The sequence below is a fragment of the Pipistrellus kuhlii genome, unplaced genomic scaffold, assembly GCF_014108245.1.
Source record: "Pipistrellus kuhlii isolate mPipKuh1 unplaced genomic scaffold, mPipKuh1.p scaffold_m20_p_1, whole genome shotgun sequence".
Taxonomy (NCBI): Eukaryota; Metazoa; Chordata; class Mammalia; order Chiroptera; family Vespertilionidae; genus Pipistrellus; species Pipistrellus kuhlii.
This window is the reverse complement of record NW_023425404.1, coordinates 79,248,441-79,266,737: the sequence shown is the minus strand read 5'-3', so window position 1 is coordinate 79,266,737 and position 18,297 is coordinate 79,248,441. Positions and strand designations below refer to the sequence as shown.

General features: G+C 38.1%; 1 protein-coding gene and 1 long non-coding RNA gene across 2 annotated transcripts in view; one reads left to right on the top strand and one right to left on the bottom strand.

The window, feature by feature from the left end:
- Positions 1-18,297, bottom strand: part of ODAD2 (outer dynein arm docking complex subunit 2) — a 175,192-nt gene that overhangs the window by 119,799 nt on the left and 37,096 nt on the right. The window contains exon 9 of the mRNA XM_045585889.1: positions 17,323-17,470. Within this exon, the coding sequence (XP_045441845.1) occupies positions 17,323-17,470 (148 nt within the window). The remainder of the gene's footprint in view (positions 1-17,322; positions 17,471-18,297) is intronic.
- On the top strand, positions 1,877-18,182 carry LOC118727460. The gene is made up of 3 exons (XR_004990585.1): positions 1,877-1,999; positions 10,904-10,907; positions 18,173-18,182. It is a non-coding gene; the product is annotated as an uncharacterized LOC118727460 (long non-coding RNA).

Genomic DNA, 18,297 nt, shown 5'->3' with positions numbered 1-18,297 from the left:
AAGGGCATGTACCTTGGTTGAGGGCACATCCCTAGTAGGGGGTGTGCAAGAAGCAGCTGATCGATGTTTCTCTCTCATTGGTGTTTCTAACTCTCTATCCCGCTCTCTTCCTCTCTGTAAAAAAATCAATATTATATATATATATATATATATATATATATATATATATATATATATTTTTTTTTTTAAGAGATCAATACAACAAGAGGATATAACTCTGCTAAACATATATGCATCCAATATAGAAGCACCTAAATAAATTTTTAAAAGTCTGGAGGATGTCAAGGGAGAGATTGACAATAATACAATAATAATTGGGAACTTTAACACCCCACTGACATCACTGGATAGATTTTCTAGACAAAAAAATCAACAATGAAATATCAATCCTAAAAGACACAGTAGATCAGATGAAATTAATTGACATTTTCAGAACATTTCACACCAAAGGTACAGAATATACATTCTTCAGAAGTGCACATGGAACATTGTCAAATATAGAAAACAAGTTAATACACAAGCTAAGTCTCTACAAGTTCAAAAAGATTGAAATCATATCAGGCACCTTCTCAGATCACAATGGCATAAAATTAGAAATCAGCTAAATTCAACACATGTAGGCTAAATAGCACGCTATATCTTATATAATAAAAGCCCAATATGCTAAGTGTCCAGTCATCCAGTCATCCATACAACCAATCAAAGCATAATATGCTAATGATATGCTAAGGCTGCTCAACTGCTTGCTATGATGTGCACTGACGACCAGGGAGCAGACAGTTGACCAGTAGGTTAGCTTGCTACTGGGGTCTGGCCAATCAGGACTGAACAAAATGGGCTGAACATACCCTGGAGCCCTCCTGTGGTACTTTCTCAGCCATGATCATGCACTGGTAGGGTCCCTCGGCCCAGCCTATACCCTCTCACAATCCAGGACTCCTTGGGGGATGTCAGGGGGCCAGTTTCAGCCCGATCCTGCTCAGTCCTGATTGGCCAGACCCCAGGGAGCAGGCCTAAGCCGTCAGTCGAACATGCCCTAAGGGCTCCCAGATTGTGAGAGAGCACAGGCCATGCTGAGGGACACTCCCTACCCCCTGAGTGCATGCATTTCGTGCACCAGGCCTCAAGCTAAACAATAAATGGATTTACCAAAAAGACCAAAGAAGAAATAAAAAATATCCTGGAAACAAATGAAAATGAAAATGCAACAATCCAAATCAATGTGATACAGCAAAAGTAGTTCTGAGTGAGAAGTTCATGGCGCTACAGGCCTATTCCAAAAAACAAACAAACAAAAAACCCTTTTAAAAAATATATATATTTTATTGATTTTTTTTACAGAGAGGAAGGGAGAGGGATAGAGAGCTAGAAACATCAATGAGAGAGAAACATTGATCAGCTGCCTCCTGCACACCCCCTAATGCAACCCAGGCACATGCCCTTGACTAGAATCGAATCTGAGACCCTTTAGTCCACAGGCCAATGCTTTATCCAGTGAGCCAAACTAGTTTCGGCCATAAAAACAACAACAGCAGCAACAACAACAAAAACACATCTTTTAATAAGTTACTTAACCATACAACTTAAAGAATTAGAAAGAACAATAAGAAAAGCCCAGCGTAAGTAGAAGAAATAATAAAAATCAGAACAGAAATAAATGGCATAGAGACAAAAAATATAAAAGATCAATAAAACCAAGAGCTTATTCTTTGAAAGGATAAACAAGATTGATAAAACTCTACCCAGACTCATCAAGAAACAAAGAGAGAAGACACAAATAAACAAAATCAGAAACAAAAGAGATGAGTGACAACTGACCCTACAGAAATACAAAAGATTGTAAAAATAATAATAATAACACTAGTAATGTCTTTATTATAACTAACTGGACAACCTGGGTGAAATAGAGATATTTTTAGAAAAATACAATCTTCCAAAGTTCAATCAGGAAGAATCAGAAAACCTGAATAGGCTGATAACTATTGATGAAATTGAAGCAGTGTTAATAATAATAATGATAACAATAATAAGTCGAGCAAACAAAAGCCCTGGTCCAGACATCTTCACAGGAGAGTTTTACCAAACATTCAAAAAGAACTAATTCCAATCCTCCTCAAACTATTCCAAAAAATTAAAGAGGAAGGAACATTTCCAACCTCTATGAGGCCAGCATTACCCTAATTCCAAAACCAAATAAAGGCACTACAAAGAAAGAGAATTACAGCCCAATATTCCTGATGAACATAAATGCTAAAATCCTCAACAAACTATTAGCAAATCAGATCCAGCAATATATTAAAAAGATCATACACCATGACCAACCAAGATTTATTCCAGGGATGCAAGGCTGGTACAATATTCACAAATCAATAAATATGAAAAACATATTGCAAGAAAAAAACATAAACATATTGCAAGAAAAAAAAATCACATGATCATATTAATTGGTGCAAAAAAAATGCATTCAACAAAATCCAACACACTTTTTCGATAAAAACTCTCAGCAAAATTGGTATAGGGTGATCATACCTCATCATAATAAAAGCCACATATGAAAAACTTACAGACAATATCATACTCAATGGGCAAAATCTAAAACCATTTTCCTTAAGAATGGGACAAGACAGGGATGCCCACTCTGACCACTCTTGTTCAACATGGTATTGGAAGTCACATCCATAGCAATCAGACAAGAAGAGATAATAAAGGCATCCAAATTGGGAAGGAGGTAGTAAAACTGTCACTATTCACGGATGACTTAATATTATAAAAAGAAAACCCTAAAGACTCCACCAGGAAATTACTAGATTTAATAAATGAATTCGGCAAGGTTGTAGGATAAAAAATCAACATCCCAAAATTGATGGCATTTTCATAAATCAATAATAACTTTCAGAAAGAAAAACTAGATAAACAATCTCTTTTACAATTGCAAAAATAAATTAAGATACTTAAAAATAAACTTAACCAGGAGATAAAGGACCTTTACTTAGAACACTACAGGACATTGAAAAGAAGAGAAAGAGGAAGATATAAACAAATGGAAGAACATACCATGTTCATGGATTGGTAGAATCAAAATCATTCAAATGTTGATGCTGCCTAAAGCAATCTATAGATTCAATGAAGTCCCTATTAAAATACTAATGGCATATTTCAAAGATCTAGAACAAACTCTCCAAAAACCCATTTGGAATAAAAAACAAACAAAAAAACTCTGAACAGCCACAGCTATCTTGAGAAAGAACAAAGTAGGAAGGATCAAAACACCAGATATCAAGCTATGTTACCAAGCCATGGTTCTCAAAACTGCCTGGTACTGGCACAAAAACAGAGATGTAAACCAATGAAACAGAATAGAGAACCCAGAAATTGACTCAAATCATATACTTAATTAATATTTGACAAAGGAGGCAAGAGCATACAATGGAGTCAAAACAGTCTCTTTATTTTTTAAAAAATATATTTTATTTTTTACAGAGAGGAAGAGAGAAGGATAGCTAGAAACATCGATGAGAGGGAATCACCGATCAGCTTCCTCTTGCACACCCCCCACTGAGGATGTGCCCACAACCAAGGTACATGCCCTTGACCGGAATCAAACCTGGGACCTTTCAGTCTGCAGACTGACACTCAATCCACTGAGCCAAACCAGTTTCGGCAAAACAGTCTCTTTAATAAATGGTGCTGAAAAATTTGGTCAGATACATGTAAAAAAAAAAAAAAGATAATCAACTTACATCATACACAAAAACAAACTCAAAATGGCTAAAGGGCTTGTATGTAAGAAGAGAAACCATAAAAATCCTACAAGATTCCATAGACAGCAAAATTGCAGACAAATGTAGCAATATCTTTACAGACACAGATCCTAGGGCAAGAAAGACTAAGGAGAAAATAAACAAATGGGACTACTTCAAAATAAAAAGGTTCTGCACAGCAAAAGAAACCATCAACAAAACAATAAGAAATCCCACTGCATGGGAGAACATATTTGCCAATGTTATCTTCAATAAGTGTTTAATGTGCAAAATTTACAAGAACTCATTATAAACAAAAGAAAGATTAAAAATACAATCAAATAATGGGCAAAGGATCTAAATAGGTGCCTTTTAAAAGAGGACATACAGAAGGCCAAGAGACATATAAAAACATGCTCAAAGTCACTAATCATCCAAAAGATGCAAATCAAAACAACAATGAGGTACCATCTCACACCTGTCAGAATGGCTATCATCAACAAATGACAAGTGCTGGAGAGGAGGCACAGAAAAAGGAATCCTCTTGCACTGCTGGTAGGAATATGGACTGGTACAGCCACTATGGAAAAACAGTATGGCATTTCCTCAAAAAATTAAAAATGGAACTCTTATTTGACCCAGTAATTCCACTTCTAAGAATATATCCCAAGAAATCAGAAACAGCAATTAAAAAAGATATATGCACTCCGATGTTCATAGCAACACAATTTACAATAGTTAAGATTTGGAAACAGCCTAAGGGTATATCAGCAGATGAATGGATTAAAAAACTTTGGTACAGCTACACAATGGAATACTACATGGCCATAAAAAGGGAGAAATTCTTACCATTTGCAACAGCATGGGTTGGACTAGAGAGCATTATACTAAGTGAAATAAGCCAGTTAGAGAAAGATAAATATCACATGATCTTACTCATATGTAGAATATAATGAATAACATACACTGATGAACAAAAACAGAACCAGAGTCATAGAAGCATCAAATAGACTGTCCAACCTATGAGGGAAGGTGGGGGATAAGAGGATAAAGAGATCCACCAAAGGACTTGTATGCATGCATATGAGCATAACCAATGGACACAGATGGAGCAGGGGGAGTAAGGGCATGTGCTGGGGGTAGGGGGCGGCCAGGGAGAGATCAAGGAGGAGTAAAGGAGACTGATGTACTACATGTATATATAAAAAACCTGAGCGACCATTATGACCGGCTGACTGAACAGCGACCATTATGACCGGCTGACTGAACAACCAGTCAACTGGTCTTTATAATGTGCACTGACCACCAGAGGGCAGACACTCAATGCAGGAGCTGCCCCCTGGTAGTCAGTGCACTCCCACAGCCAACCTCCCACGGTCCCTCCCCACTAGCGGCCAGCCCCAATAAGCCCTGATCACTGGCCAGGCTGAGGGACCCCACCCGTGCATGAATTCATGCACCAGGCCTCTAGTTAAACAATAAAGAAATTAAATAAATAATAGCAGACATGAAAGATCACCAAGTCTTAACACTAAATATAAAAAGAAAAATGTTGAAAAATAAATAATTTGCATTAATTTTATGGATAAAACTTTTATATGTGTTGGTATATTAACAGATATATGGAAGGGGGCTTTCACATGTATCCTTTTACATGGCTTGAATATTTGCAATGAGCATATGGTAATGCATTTTAGAATATTTTAAGATAGTAAATGCAGAAGGAAGTAGAAAAGGGCCAAAAGAGGAGCATGTCACAGAAATATTACAAGGCCACAATGGTGCACCATGCAAACGCAGAGAGCGAAGGCTGGGAAGTGTTGCAGCCCATCAGCAGGAATCTCAGAGACTAGTGAACCAGAAACAGACATGGAGTTTAATACTTGTCCTATAATATGCACTTTCAAAAAATGATTACAAAAGACCTATAGGGATATGTAAAATGAAAGCTCATTTATGCCAAATCTGCTACCACTTATCCTTTAGAAATTCTTTAATATGCAAACTGCTGTGGCAGGGTATGAAAATGTGGGAATTTTTATTGTTTATTTTTCAACTACATTTTACATTCAATATTATTTTGTATTAGTTTTGGGTGCTCAGCATAGTGGCTAGGCTATTATATACTTTACAAAGGTTTCCCCTTATATTACTAAGACCCATCTGACATCCTGCATAGTTATTATAATACTAGAGGCCTGGTGTACAAATTCATGCAAAGGTGGGATCCCTCCTAGCAAACTGGAGCCATTCCACCCAGTCCCGATTCGGGCCAGCCAGCTGGAGGGAGGGACCAAGGTGGTTGGCTGGCCTCGGGAGATAGGCTGTGGGACGCACTGGCCACCAGGGGCAGTTCCTGTGTGGAGCGTTTGTCTCCTGGTGGTCAGTGTGCAACATAGCTACCTGCCAGTCATCTGGTCATCCAGCCATAATGGTGACTTAGGCTTTTATATACATACTTGAGGCCCAGTGCACAAATTCATGCATGGGTGGAGTCCAGCCGGCCCAGCTCCAATTGGGGCAGATTGGGTTGGGCCTATCAAAAGGAGGAGATGGCAGGAGGTTGACTGGCTGGACCACCCTGATCGGGGCCTGATCAGGGCCGGGCCAGCTAGGATAGGGGTTTTGGGCAGTGGGCCAGCCAGTCCCACCCTCAAATGGTATATGGGGGATGATTAAAGGTCAGTGGCTGGGGAAGGAGGTGTGGGAGGTTGACCAGCCAGCCCCATCCCCAATTGGTGTGTGGGGGGGAGTGGTCAGGAGCAGAGCTGGATGTGGGGAGGGGCTATGGCTGATAGGTGTGGTGGGCACTGATCAGGGGTGAGGCCAACCATGGGGAGAATCTGTGGGCAGTGGGCCAGCTGGCCCCACCTCTGAATGGAGTGGGGGAAATGATTAGGGGGACAATGGCCTGGGGGAGACGCCATGGGTGGTTGGCTGGCCAGCCCTGCCCCTGATCAGAGTGGGGGAGCCAATCAGGGGTGGAGCTGACTGAGAGAGGGGCTGCAGGAAGTTGGCTGGCCATCCCCACCCCTATTTGGATAAGGTAGAGTGATCAGGGGTGGAGGAGTCAGCTAGAAGATAGGAGCCACAGAGGGTTGTCCAGCAAACCCACTCCAGATCAGGGTAGGAGAGACCAATCAGGGGAAGGGCTGCCTGGTGGGTGGGTCGGTGGGAGGTTGGCCAGCCAGCCCTACCCTTGGATTAGGTCAGTTCAATGGCCGCAATGGTATTCATAGCAACCAGTCATTCCAGTCATTCTGGCATTCTGGTTGCTGGCTTTTTATATATATAGACTAGAGACCCAATGCACAAAATTTGTGCACAGGGGGAGTGTATCCCTCAGCCCAGCCTGCACCCTATCCAATCTGGGACCCCTCTAGGGATATCCAAATGCCCGTTTAGGCCCAAGCCTAGTGGAATTGTGCTTAAATGGGCAGTTGGACATCCCTCTCACAATCCAGGACCACTGGCTCCCAACAGCTCTCCTGCCTGCCTGCCTAATTGCCCCTAACCACTTCTGCCTGCCAGACTGATCATCCCCAACCACCCCCCTGGCAGCCTGATCGACACCTAATTGCTTCCCTGCCAGCCTGATTTCCCCCAACTGCCCTCCGCTGCATGACTGGTCATCCCCAACTGTCCTCCCCTGCAGGCCTGGTCAACCACAACTGTTCTCCTCTATCAGCCCAGTCACCCCCAACTGCCCTCCCCTGCTGGCCTGATTGCCCACAAATGCCCTCCCCTGCTGGCCATCTGAGGTGGCCATCTTTGAACACATGAGGGTGGCCATCTTGTGTGTTAGAGTGATGGTCAATTTGCATATTACCTCTATTACATAGGATAGATTACTAACTATATTCCCTATGGTGTACTTCACATCCCCATGAGTATTTTGTAACTATCAACTTGTACTTAATCTCCTCACCTTTTTTACCTAGTCCCCTAACCCCCTTTCCTCTGGCAACCATCAATCTGTTTTCTGCATCTATGAGTTTCTATTTTGTTTATTCATTTATTTTGTTCTTTAGATTCCACATATAATTAAAATCATATGGTATTTTTTTTGTCTTATTTATTTCACTTAGCCTACATAATACCCTCTAGGTCTATCCATGTCAAAATGGTAAGATTTCATTCTTTTTTATGGCCAACTGATATTTCATTGTGTGTGTGTGTGTGTGTGTGTGTGTGTGTGTACGTGTGTGTGTGTATCACCACTTTTTTGGTTGTTGTTAATCCTCACCTGAGGATAGTTTTCCATTGATTTTGAGATCAAGCAGAAAGGTGGGGGGGTGGGGGGGGAAGGGAGCGGGGGAGAGAAACACCTATGTGAGAGAGACAGATGGATTGGTTGCCTCTCACACGTGCCCTGATTGGGGCTGAGGATTCAAGCCTGCAACCAAGAACCAGAGACCCTTCAGTCTACTGGCCAATGCTCTACCCACGGAGCCAAACCAACTAGGGCTGTACCACCACTTTTTTTTTAATTTATTTATTATTATTTTTTTTAATCTACTTGTCTGTTGATGGGCACTTAGGCTGCTCCCATAGCTTGGCTATTATAAACACACTGCAATGAACATGGGGAACATAGTATTTGGGGTTTTTCTGAATATAAAACCTGAAGTGTAATCTTCTGGTCATGAGGCAGTTCCATTTTTAATTTTCTGAGGCCCCTCCATACTATTTCATATGGTGGCTACACAAATCTGCATTTCTACCATCAGTGCACAGTAGTTTCTTTCCTCCACATTTTTGCTAACACTTGTTGTTTGTGTATTTATTGATGACAGCCATTTTGACAAGTGTGAGGTGATACCTCATTGTGGTTTTAATTGAATTTCTCTGATGATTAGAGACATTGAGCATCCTTTCATATGTCTATTGGCCATCAGTATGTCCTCTTTGGTAAAGTATTTATTCAGGTCCTATGTCAATTTTTTAATTGGATTATTTGTTTTTCTTTGGTGTTGAGATGTATGAGTTCTTCATAAATTTTGGATATTAACCCCTCATTAAATGTATCATTGGCAAATACATTCTCCCATTCAGTAGGTTATTTTTGTTTGTTTTGCTCCCTTGCTAATCAAAACTTTTTAGTTTGATGTAGTTCCATTTGTTTATTTTCATTTTGTTTTCCTTGTCAGAAAAAAATATCACTAGAAGAAATGTCCAATATTTTACTGCTTATTTTTTCTTCTAGGAGTTTTATGATTTTAGGTCTTACACGTATGCCTTTAATCCATTTTGAGTTTTTCTGAGTATAGTGTAAATTGATATTCTAGTTTCTATTTTTTATTTTTGCGTGTATGTGTTCAATTTTCCCAACACCATTGATTGAATAGGCTGTCTTTGTATGTTCTTAGCTCACTTGTCAAAGTATTAGAGTGTGTTTGGGTTAATAAACAGTTATCATTATTTTAGATTTTTAAAAGATTCTTTTCAACAACACTGTACTATCATGTGCTTCTCCATCTCTTTAATTAAAACTTAGTAAAAGAGCATACTCTCAGAGGTCTTCCAAAAATGACCATTGAATTCCTTTGTTAAGAAGTGATCCCATTTTAATTAGCTCCTTATGCAAATGAAGAAAAATAAAGGAGACAGAAAATAATAACATACAACAGCAAGGTCTGCAGGCTCAGGACCTGATTTTCTTGACACAGGGACAGAATAACCAGGCAACTGGCAATAAAGACAGAAACCTGGATGCTGTCCTGGCCAACAGCACCTTCTGTGTGGCCGGGAATGAAGTATTTCTCAGCTTTTCCACCAATGAAAAAAGGATCACACTAAGTGACACTCCAAAACCCAAGTAATGGGAAAGGAATTTAATTAACTGGAATTCATTGCAAAGTACATGAAATTCCTACATGAAAAATCATACACAGACATATCTTGGAGATACCGTGGGGTTGGTTCCAGACCATCACAGTAAAGTGAGTATCACAATAAAGGAAGTTGTAATTTTTCTGCTGATTGGTCTTGCCTTCAATTTGTAAAAAATGCAACATCTGTGAAGTGCAATAAAGTGCCATGAAATAAGGTATGCCTGTAACTGCCAATTACAACATAGAAGACTTTTTTAACCAATTAAGGGATGGGGGTGGAATGTGTGCATGTGTGTGTTGAATCAGTTAATGAGAGATTAAGAAACTGAGCACCACAAAAGTAATCTTTAACCAAGGTTTTCAAGTATGACGCTGTCACTGCTGAGAATCCACCTCCCAGACAGGAAATACAGACCCTGCCAAGGAAGGATTGCTGAGTGTTTCTTGGGAAGCCTCGTGAGATTTTTGATATGATCATCTTTAAATGTCACTCTGAAGGAGAGTCATGTCCCTGCTAAGTAGAGAACTCACCTCATCCCTTCACTCTTCGTGGCCTGAGAATTCTAAATTTGTGGATACATGACGGAAGAATAACTAGCAAGACCCCTGGCTCACGTAAAAGATGAGACCAACACCAGTGTTTTATGAAACTGACCGTATTTGTATAATGAACAAATAAGGCACTACTCATCTGGGTGAGGGTAGAGGACAAAAGTGTGGTGATGTTAGTTGTCATCAGAAGCTGACACTCAGTTGTCTACATCACCCATTTTCCACTGAAAGACATGTGTTCAGATAATATCACCATTCCCCTAGAACAGTGGTCGGCAAACTGCAGCTCCCAAGCCACATGTGGCTCTTTGGCCCCTTGAGTGTGGCTCTTCCACAAAATACCACGGCCTGGGCAAGTCTATTTTGAAGAAGTGGTGTTAGAAGAAGTTCAAGTTTAAAAAATTTGGCTCTCAAAAGAAATTTCAATTGTTGTACTGTTGATATTTGACTCTGTTGATTAATGAGTTTGTTGACCACTGCCCTAGACCATAGGAACAAAGATTGCCCCAATATCACATTCAAGGCTGGTACCACATTTGTGAATTTACATTAAAAAGCCCATCATTCCCAAATAGCTGCAGCAATCCTGAGAAAGAACAAAGTAGGTGGGATCTCAATACCAGATATCAAGGTCCACTACAAAGCCACTATTCTCAAAACTGCCTGGTATGACACAAGAATAGACATATAGACCAAAGGAATAGAATATAGAACCCAGACATCGACCCAAACCACTATACTCAATTAATATTTGAAAAATGAGGCAAGAGCATACAGTGGAGTCAAGACAGTCTCTTCAGTAAATGGTGTTGGGCTGAAACCGGTTTGGCTCAGTGGATAGAGTTTCAGCCTGTGGTCTGGTTCAATTCTGGTCAAGAGCATGTACCTTGGTTACGGGCACATCCCCGGTGGGAGGTGTGCAGGAGGCAGCTGATCGATGTTTCTCTCTCATCAATGTTTCTAGCTCTCTCTCTCCCTTCCTCTCTGTAAAAAATCAATAAAATATATTTTAATAAATAATAAATGGTGTTGGGAAAATTAGACAGATACATGCAAAAAAATGAAACTAGACCACCAACTTACACAAACACAAAAATAAATTCAAAATGGATAAAGGACATAAATGTAAAAGGGGAAACCATAAAAATCTTAGAAAAAACTATTCGCAGCAGACATTTGTCATAGCAATATCTTTATCAATACAGCTCCTAAATAGCAGACATTTGTCATAGCAATATCTTTATCAATACAGCTCCTAGGGCAATGGAAATTAAGGAGAAAATAAACAAATGGGACTACATAAAAAGCTTCTGCACAGCAAAAGAAACTATCAACAAAACAATAATAGAGCCCACTGCATAGGAGAACATATCTGTCAATGTTATATCTGATAAGGGTTTAATATCCAACATTTATAGGGAACTCATACAATTTAACAAAAGGAAGATAAACAATCCAATCAAAAAACAGGCAAAGGACCTAACTAGACACTTCTCCAAAATGGACATACTAATAGTCAAGAGGCATATGAAAAAAATACTCTATAATTGGAACTATAATTTCCAAACACACACAAAAAAATCTTCCAATTCTCCTCCAATTTCACAAAGGGGTTCTCCACATACATGATTTAGAAGTGAGTGAACTTCTGTATTTTTAGAGATTAACAGAACTAGTACGATGCATAGACTTTAATGAACCATCTCTCCCAGGAACAAGAACTGATCTAAAGCAAAACATTACAACTGTAAGGTTTTGGAGCATTTCTGGCCAGGAAAGAAAATAATATCTTTATAAAGCTAGCAAATGCAGTATACAAAACAGTACTCCTACAAGGAGACAGGGAGCAGGAAAAGAAGGAGAGAAGAGGAAGAGAAGTTGCAGAAAGTCAGCAATGCAGAAGGAAGAATTGTGGTTTGCAGGACGTGAGTGTGAAGAATGGCACAGCCTGGCCCCTCCAGAGCCTTGTGCTCTCCCAGTAACACCTTTTGGGCAAAGGGTTGAGAGGTGAGGCGGTGCTCACTAGCAAGATCGCTCCCAGACAAATAATTTAATATGGTCTCTGATAGGACAGACAGCTGGTAAGACAGACGTGCTGAACCTTAATGATAGGAGAAGGCAGAATGCGAGTATATCTCAGTAAGGTAGCTGAAATGGGGGTTATTGCTTCATTTAGAATCAGGGTACAAAGTCATCAGCTATGGAGGAAAAAGAAGTTAGAATGTGTGAGTGAAAAAGCCAAGTATTCACTAGTTTAAAAAGTAAATTGTGTTCTACAAAATACACTGACAAACAAAATAGAAACAGGCATAGATAGAAAAGACTGACAGCTGTTAGCGGGGAGAGGGAAGAGGAGACTGGATGGAAGAAGGTGACGGGATTAGCCAAAAGACATATATGTATAACCCATAGTAGGCACAGACAACAGTGTGGAGATGACCAGACAGGAGGGAGGAGCAGGGGCGGGGTGGAGGTGGGCAAAGAAGGAGAAAATGAGGACATCTGTAATAGTGAAAACAATAAAAGTGAAATTTTAAAAATTGTCAAGTCATAAAGTCTTATGTAAAAATATGGCTTTCCAGAATTCTGAATAAATATTCATCTGAAAAAAATTGTGTTTTAAAAAATCCAGATTAAAAGAATATGTACATATATAAAACTTGCAAGATGTAATGAACATATGTCAAAGCCAAATAATTAAATACAAACTCCCTTTACTTACATGCCAAGATCTGAGCTCATAGCTCTGGATAAATAATAACTATAGTTCATTGACCCATTTGGGTATTAATGAGCTCATCAAATTTTTTTTCAAGAATCACAGACATTGCTGTACGTGGAAAATTAAGTAGAAAGTCAGGTCAACATTAACATTTCTCTGCTAGTTTAAGTCTACATTTAGATAAAATTTTATAAAATAAAATATCTAGTGTATTTATTTTGAGATTACCTAGAGACATTCAATTTTGCATTTCAAAGACTTTTAATATCCTTTTTTATCTCCATATAAAATATTTATCTGCATCAAAACCTTGAAATCATTTGTAGATATACTTTTTCTTTTATTGGCTGTGCTAAGAATATTTACCTGTGGGAACTATAATAATTCCAAGCAATTTACTGTCTGGCCAAAAGTATCACATTTGCACATAATTTATTGATGAAGAACTTGTGCAAGCTTAAATAGCACTTCATCAATAAATGTTTTTCTTAGCTGTTCTGGGACAGAAATAATGCATCCCCTTTTGGCCTAGTATTATATGTATTTATCCTAAATGGTTGAAAAACTTAAAATAGTTATCCAATAACTAGATGATTTTGAGAACCTCCTTACCATGTTCACTGAGAGGATATTATTGAAGCAGACATTCACCACCTCACCCAGAGTCTGCCCCTGTAAGTCCTCAGGGAGAAAGTTCCTTCTGCTCTTAGCACCAGGATGGGTTGCACACATGGGCAACTGGGTTATTTCTATTTTATTATGATTAAGAGTCTTTCCCTCAACATATTAACTCACTGCATTTCTCTCCTTTTGATGGTTGCTAGAAGACTTAAAGCAAAAGTTGAGATCACCTGCGTATGTCAAGACTCCATACTATACACTGTCTATAGCAATAATATGTAATAGAAATTATTATTATTGCCAATACCTTGCATTTATTATATTTCATTTAATATTCATAATAATCCTAAAATATGGGAACTTTTATTTTGCCATCTTGACCAATGAGGAAAATGAAGTCTAGAGAGACCCACCAGCTTTCCCAAGGCTATGAACTAGTAGTGGTAGATCCTGACTCAATTGAAGTCTTGCTGGTATTGAAGATCATGCTGCTAACTACTAACCCGTTATTCTGCTCCTGGCCCTGCTGATGCTTGCTCCCCTTTGACTATTTTCTTTCACCACAAATGCAGTTAATAGACCAGAATTATTTGGATAAACACCAGGGCTCTTCCAAAGGCCATATCTGCCCACCAAAGCTACTCAAGTTTTGGATGACCAAAGTTCTACACTACCAAGCTTTTCTCCAGATGGGTGATATGCTCTTTATGAGAAGAGGAGAAATCATGGGCAGATCTACAGTTCAGTAAAAGATCAAGGCACTGCCACGAAGGTCTCCTGGGTCTGGACATTGCTGTCGTGCATGCCCAGATGAGCCACCATGTCCACTGTATGCATGGCTTGTGCACAAAGACACCTGTTAAGGGGTTACAGGATGGACCATGGGCCTGAACTCCAGCCTGTGCTCCATGCTAGTGTTTCCCAATTCCCAACAGATATGAATTTTCAAAACTTGGAATAAGAAATCAGAATTCCCAGAAATTCTCAGGAATTCCAGAAATCATGTTACCCCATACTTTTTTCTAAACTTTATTTACATTGTAAAAATAATAATCCTGACCATACTAGAGAATAATGTTAAACAGTGCATCACTTTTTTTGTGATAGCAATACTAAAAATTTCAGAGGTGTTCTGTACAAAAGTATTTGTAAAATATTTAAAAATTATCTCTACCTGACATTTGAGATCAGAAAACACTAAAATAGAGGAACATTAACACAATATAAAGGCCAAATAAAAGTCATTTTAAAAATTGGAAAATGATATTAAAATCTTTACATTTATAAGATATAATTCTTAAAATTAAATTTTAAAGCAAAACAAAGCATTGATTTTCCTATCCAACAGTGCTGGTTTTTGTTTCTTGGCTAATATTTTAGATGTAAAAAAAAATAATAATGTTTCTTTCATTTTGTTTTGACATTGGTCAAATTGTTAAGAGGCTTCTAAAGGCATAGCCATTAGTGTTTGCTTCACATAAGCTCATTTCCTCTTTTAATGATGAAAATATTTTATTTGTTTGTCCTGATTCTGGATTGGCCACTTAAGTCTTTGTTGTTTTTATTAATTCAGATTTTAGATCAGTTTCTGGTTTTACAACATACTCACATCATCTTCCTTCTGCATTTCTTCTGTTAAATTACTTAGAAAGGACAAATTGTAATAATATTCAAACACCAAAAAAAAATGCCAGCAAAATTATTGGGTAGTACATCCAAAAATCATAACATTCAGATCTACTTAGCTAGCTTGACAAGGCTACAATGGAAATCTCAATTAAAATTTAATGACTTATTTTGCTTCCAAATTTGTTATTTCTTGGAACACCACTAAATAGGATTTGTATAAAGTACACTATGCATATAAACATATTAATAGTTATGCAAGAATGACTCACTGTTAGCAGCAGACACACATTTAGAGCATGGCAAATGCTACAAGCAAGGCTTGACATCAGATTGTGATCACTTCTCTCCTACTTGCTCCTGTCCTGAAGCTTGGAAATGCCTACTTTCAACTTTTACTGTGCTGTTAGCATTTTGTGTTTTTTCAACTTTATTGAGGAATAATTGACAAATATAATTATCTCTATTTAAAGTGTACAAAGTGCTGATTAATATACTGATATATTATGGAATGATTACCAAGCTTAGATAATTAACTGCTCTTGCTTTCAATGATGTTAGTAAGTTTCTTTGAATCAGCAATGTCTAAATTTTAATTCTTTAAGCAGAATTAGAATTCTTTCCCCATTTTACAAATTTCTTGACTACCTTTCCATGGGATTTAGGAAAACTTCCCACCCCACCCCCACCTAGAAATTGCAGCTGAGGCTGTGTCTAACAGAAGAAGGGGCATATGTTTTTTGCAAGAAAATTTTTTTCAACTGATTTATGCCTACAAGACTGTATCCATGCAGAGGGCCTTGGAGAATTCACACACAAAACATGCACAAATAGGCTATTTTACCTGTCAGTTCTGTAAGACCTCAAAGGCATAGGAAAAGAACCCATTAGTACTTTAGGAATTACCTAAAAATCTTTAAGTATGCAAAGGCACTGGCAAATGTCCATGTTGATTTTACTAAAGACATGGAGAAGCAGAAAGAAAACATGAGATAAGCCATAATGTTGTTTTCGCAGGTAATTCTGGACTTTTGCTTTAAACACAGCCTACCATGTTTCCCCGAAAATAAGACATCCTCTGAAAATAAGACCTACTTACATGTTTCCTTCTGAGTGAAATATAAGGCATCCCCTGAAAATAAGCCCCCCTCCCCCAGGCTAAACATGAGAGATTTGGTCCACTGATTCTGAAAGAAATGGAGTCACAAGAAATTCACCAGAAAATTCAGGAATTAGATTGTTATGATAATGTTCCAGAAGATGATGACATGATTGTCATTGAATAAATGAGTAAATTCTTGATACTGTAGGATTCACAGTTTGTCTGGTTTGTGTTGACAACTACCGTACTACCGTACCGTATACAGGTAATAAATTTCCTTTATTTTCATTTAATAATAAATGTGTACCGTATTCTTCTTCATGAAAAAATAAGACATCCCCTGAAAATAAGACCTAGCACATCTTTGGGAGCAAAAATTAATATAAGACACTGTCTTATTTTTGGGGAAACAGGGTAGACATGATCAATATCAGCTATCCCGGTGGTGGGCAAACTCATTAGTCAACAGAGCCACAGTTTGCCGACCACTGAGCTATCCAACATCAGAAAATAATATTAATCTGGATTTTTGCAAATCGTTTTTTTATTCCTCCCCCCAACATCCAAGTACATAAATATAACATTATATGGCCAGTTATTATGTGAACTGTTTTCACATGTATATTTTATTACTGAACATAATAATGAAAATGCATTGATGAATATTTTAAGTACCTACTATGTATCAGACACTATGCCACATGTTTCAAATGTTTTCTCAACCCTTAAACTAATGCTATAGGATACTTATTTTATACCATTCGGATGAGAAAAATAAAGCTCAAAACCAAAGTTTTAAACAGCCACACTGCTAGTAAGTGGTACAGAAAATTTAGTCCAACTTCAAAAATTCATGCTCTTTCCATCACATCTCACTGGTGGTAAGTCACAGTGTCTGGTGCTGCCCCAGCAAGGCAAGATAGTTGGCTCTAGGCAGCCTGCCTACTCCAGGAGGACTAGCCTTGTCATCCTATATGGAAAAAGACCTTCCTCCCTGCACACTCTTAAATAAAAATAGGGTTCCTACAACCTTTATTTGAAAGAAACATAGAATAAGCTTGGAAGCAGAATATACATTTTGGGGCAAATAAACATTGCAAACATAGTACAAAGGGTTTGTCTTACCTTCAAATATTTCACCAGCTTCTGAATTTGCCAATATTCTGATGGCAAATCTGCATTTGCTTCCTGACGATGATCAGGTGGTTCTTCATCTTCTTCACTCTCTGAGGAGCTCTCACTAACAATTTCCTCAACCTTTTCACCACTCTTACTAAGAATAATAACAAGAACATATAACAAATATATTTATGTTACAGCTTGTACATGCTTATAACATTACAATTTCAGCAGCATGTACCTAACTGATAAAAATCCTCAAAAAAAACAAGAACAGAGGGGCACTTCCTCAACTTGATAAAGAATATGTACCAAACCGACACTATACAGTGAAAGTTACTATAGTGAAAGACGTTCTCCCCTAAGATCAAGAACAAACAAGGATGTCCACTTTGACCACTGCTATTGAGCATTGTACTAGAGTCTTAAGTTCCAGATGTAAATCTAACAAAATTTTGTACAGGACTTGTATGCTGAAAACTACAAAATTCTGGTAAAATAAATAAAAAGTCCAAATGATGACACACATATTATTCATAGATTAAATTAGCCTACATAGTAAAAATGTCAAAATTCTTGGCACATTAAAAAAATAGATATAGCAAGATTATTCTGAATTTATGTGAAAATGAAGGGAACTAGAATAGCTAAAACATTTTTTTTACAAGAAGGTGAGAATAATCACTTTATCAGATATCAAGTTTTACTCAGTAGCTACAGTAATCAAGACAGTGTGATGTTCATGAAAGGTTACAAATAAAAATCAACTGAATATAATAGAGACCCAGAAATAGACTCACATAAGCACACCCAACTGGTTTTTATATCAATGCAAAAGCAATTCAATGGTGAAAAGACAGTCTTTTCATCAAATGGCACTGGAGCTTCTGGGCATCAATAGGCAAAAAAGTGAAGCTTGGCCTAAGCCTCACACCTTATATATAAAATTAACTCAAAATGAATCTCAACTTTTAATGTAAA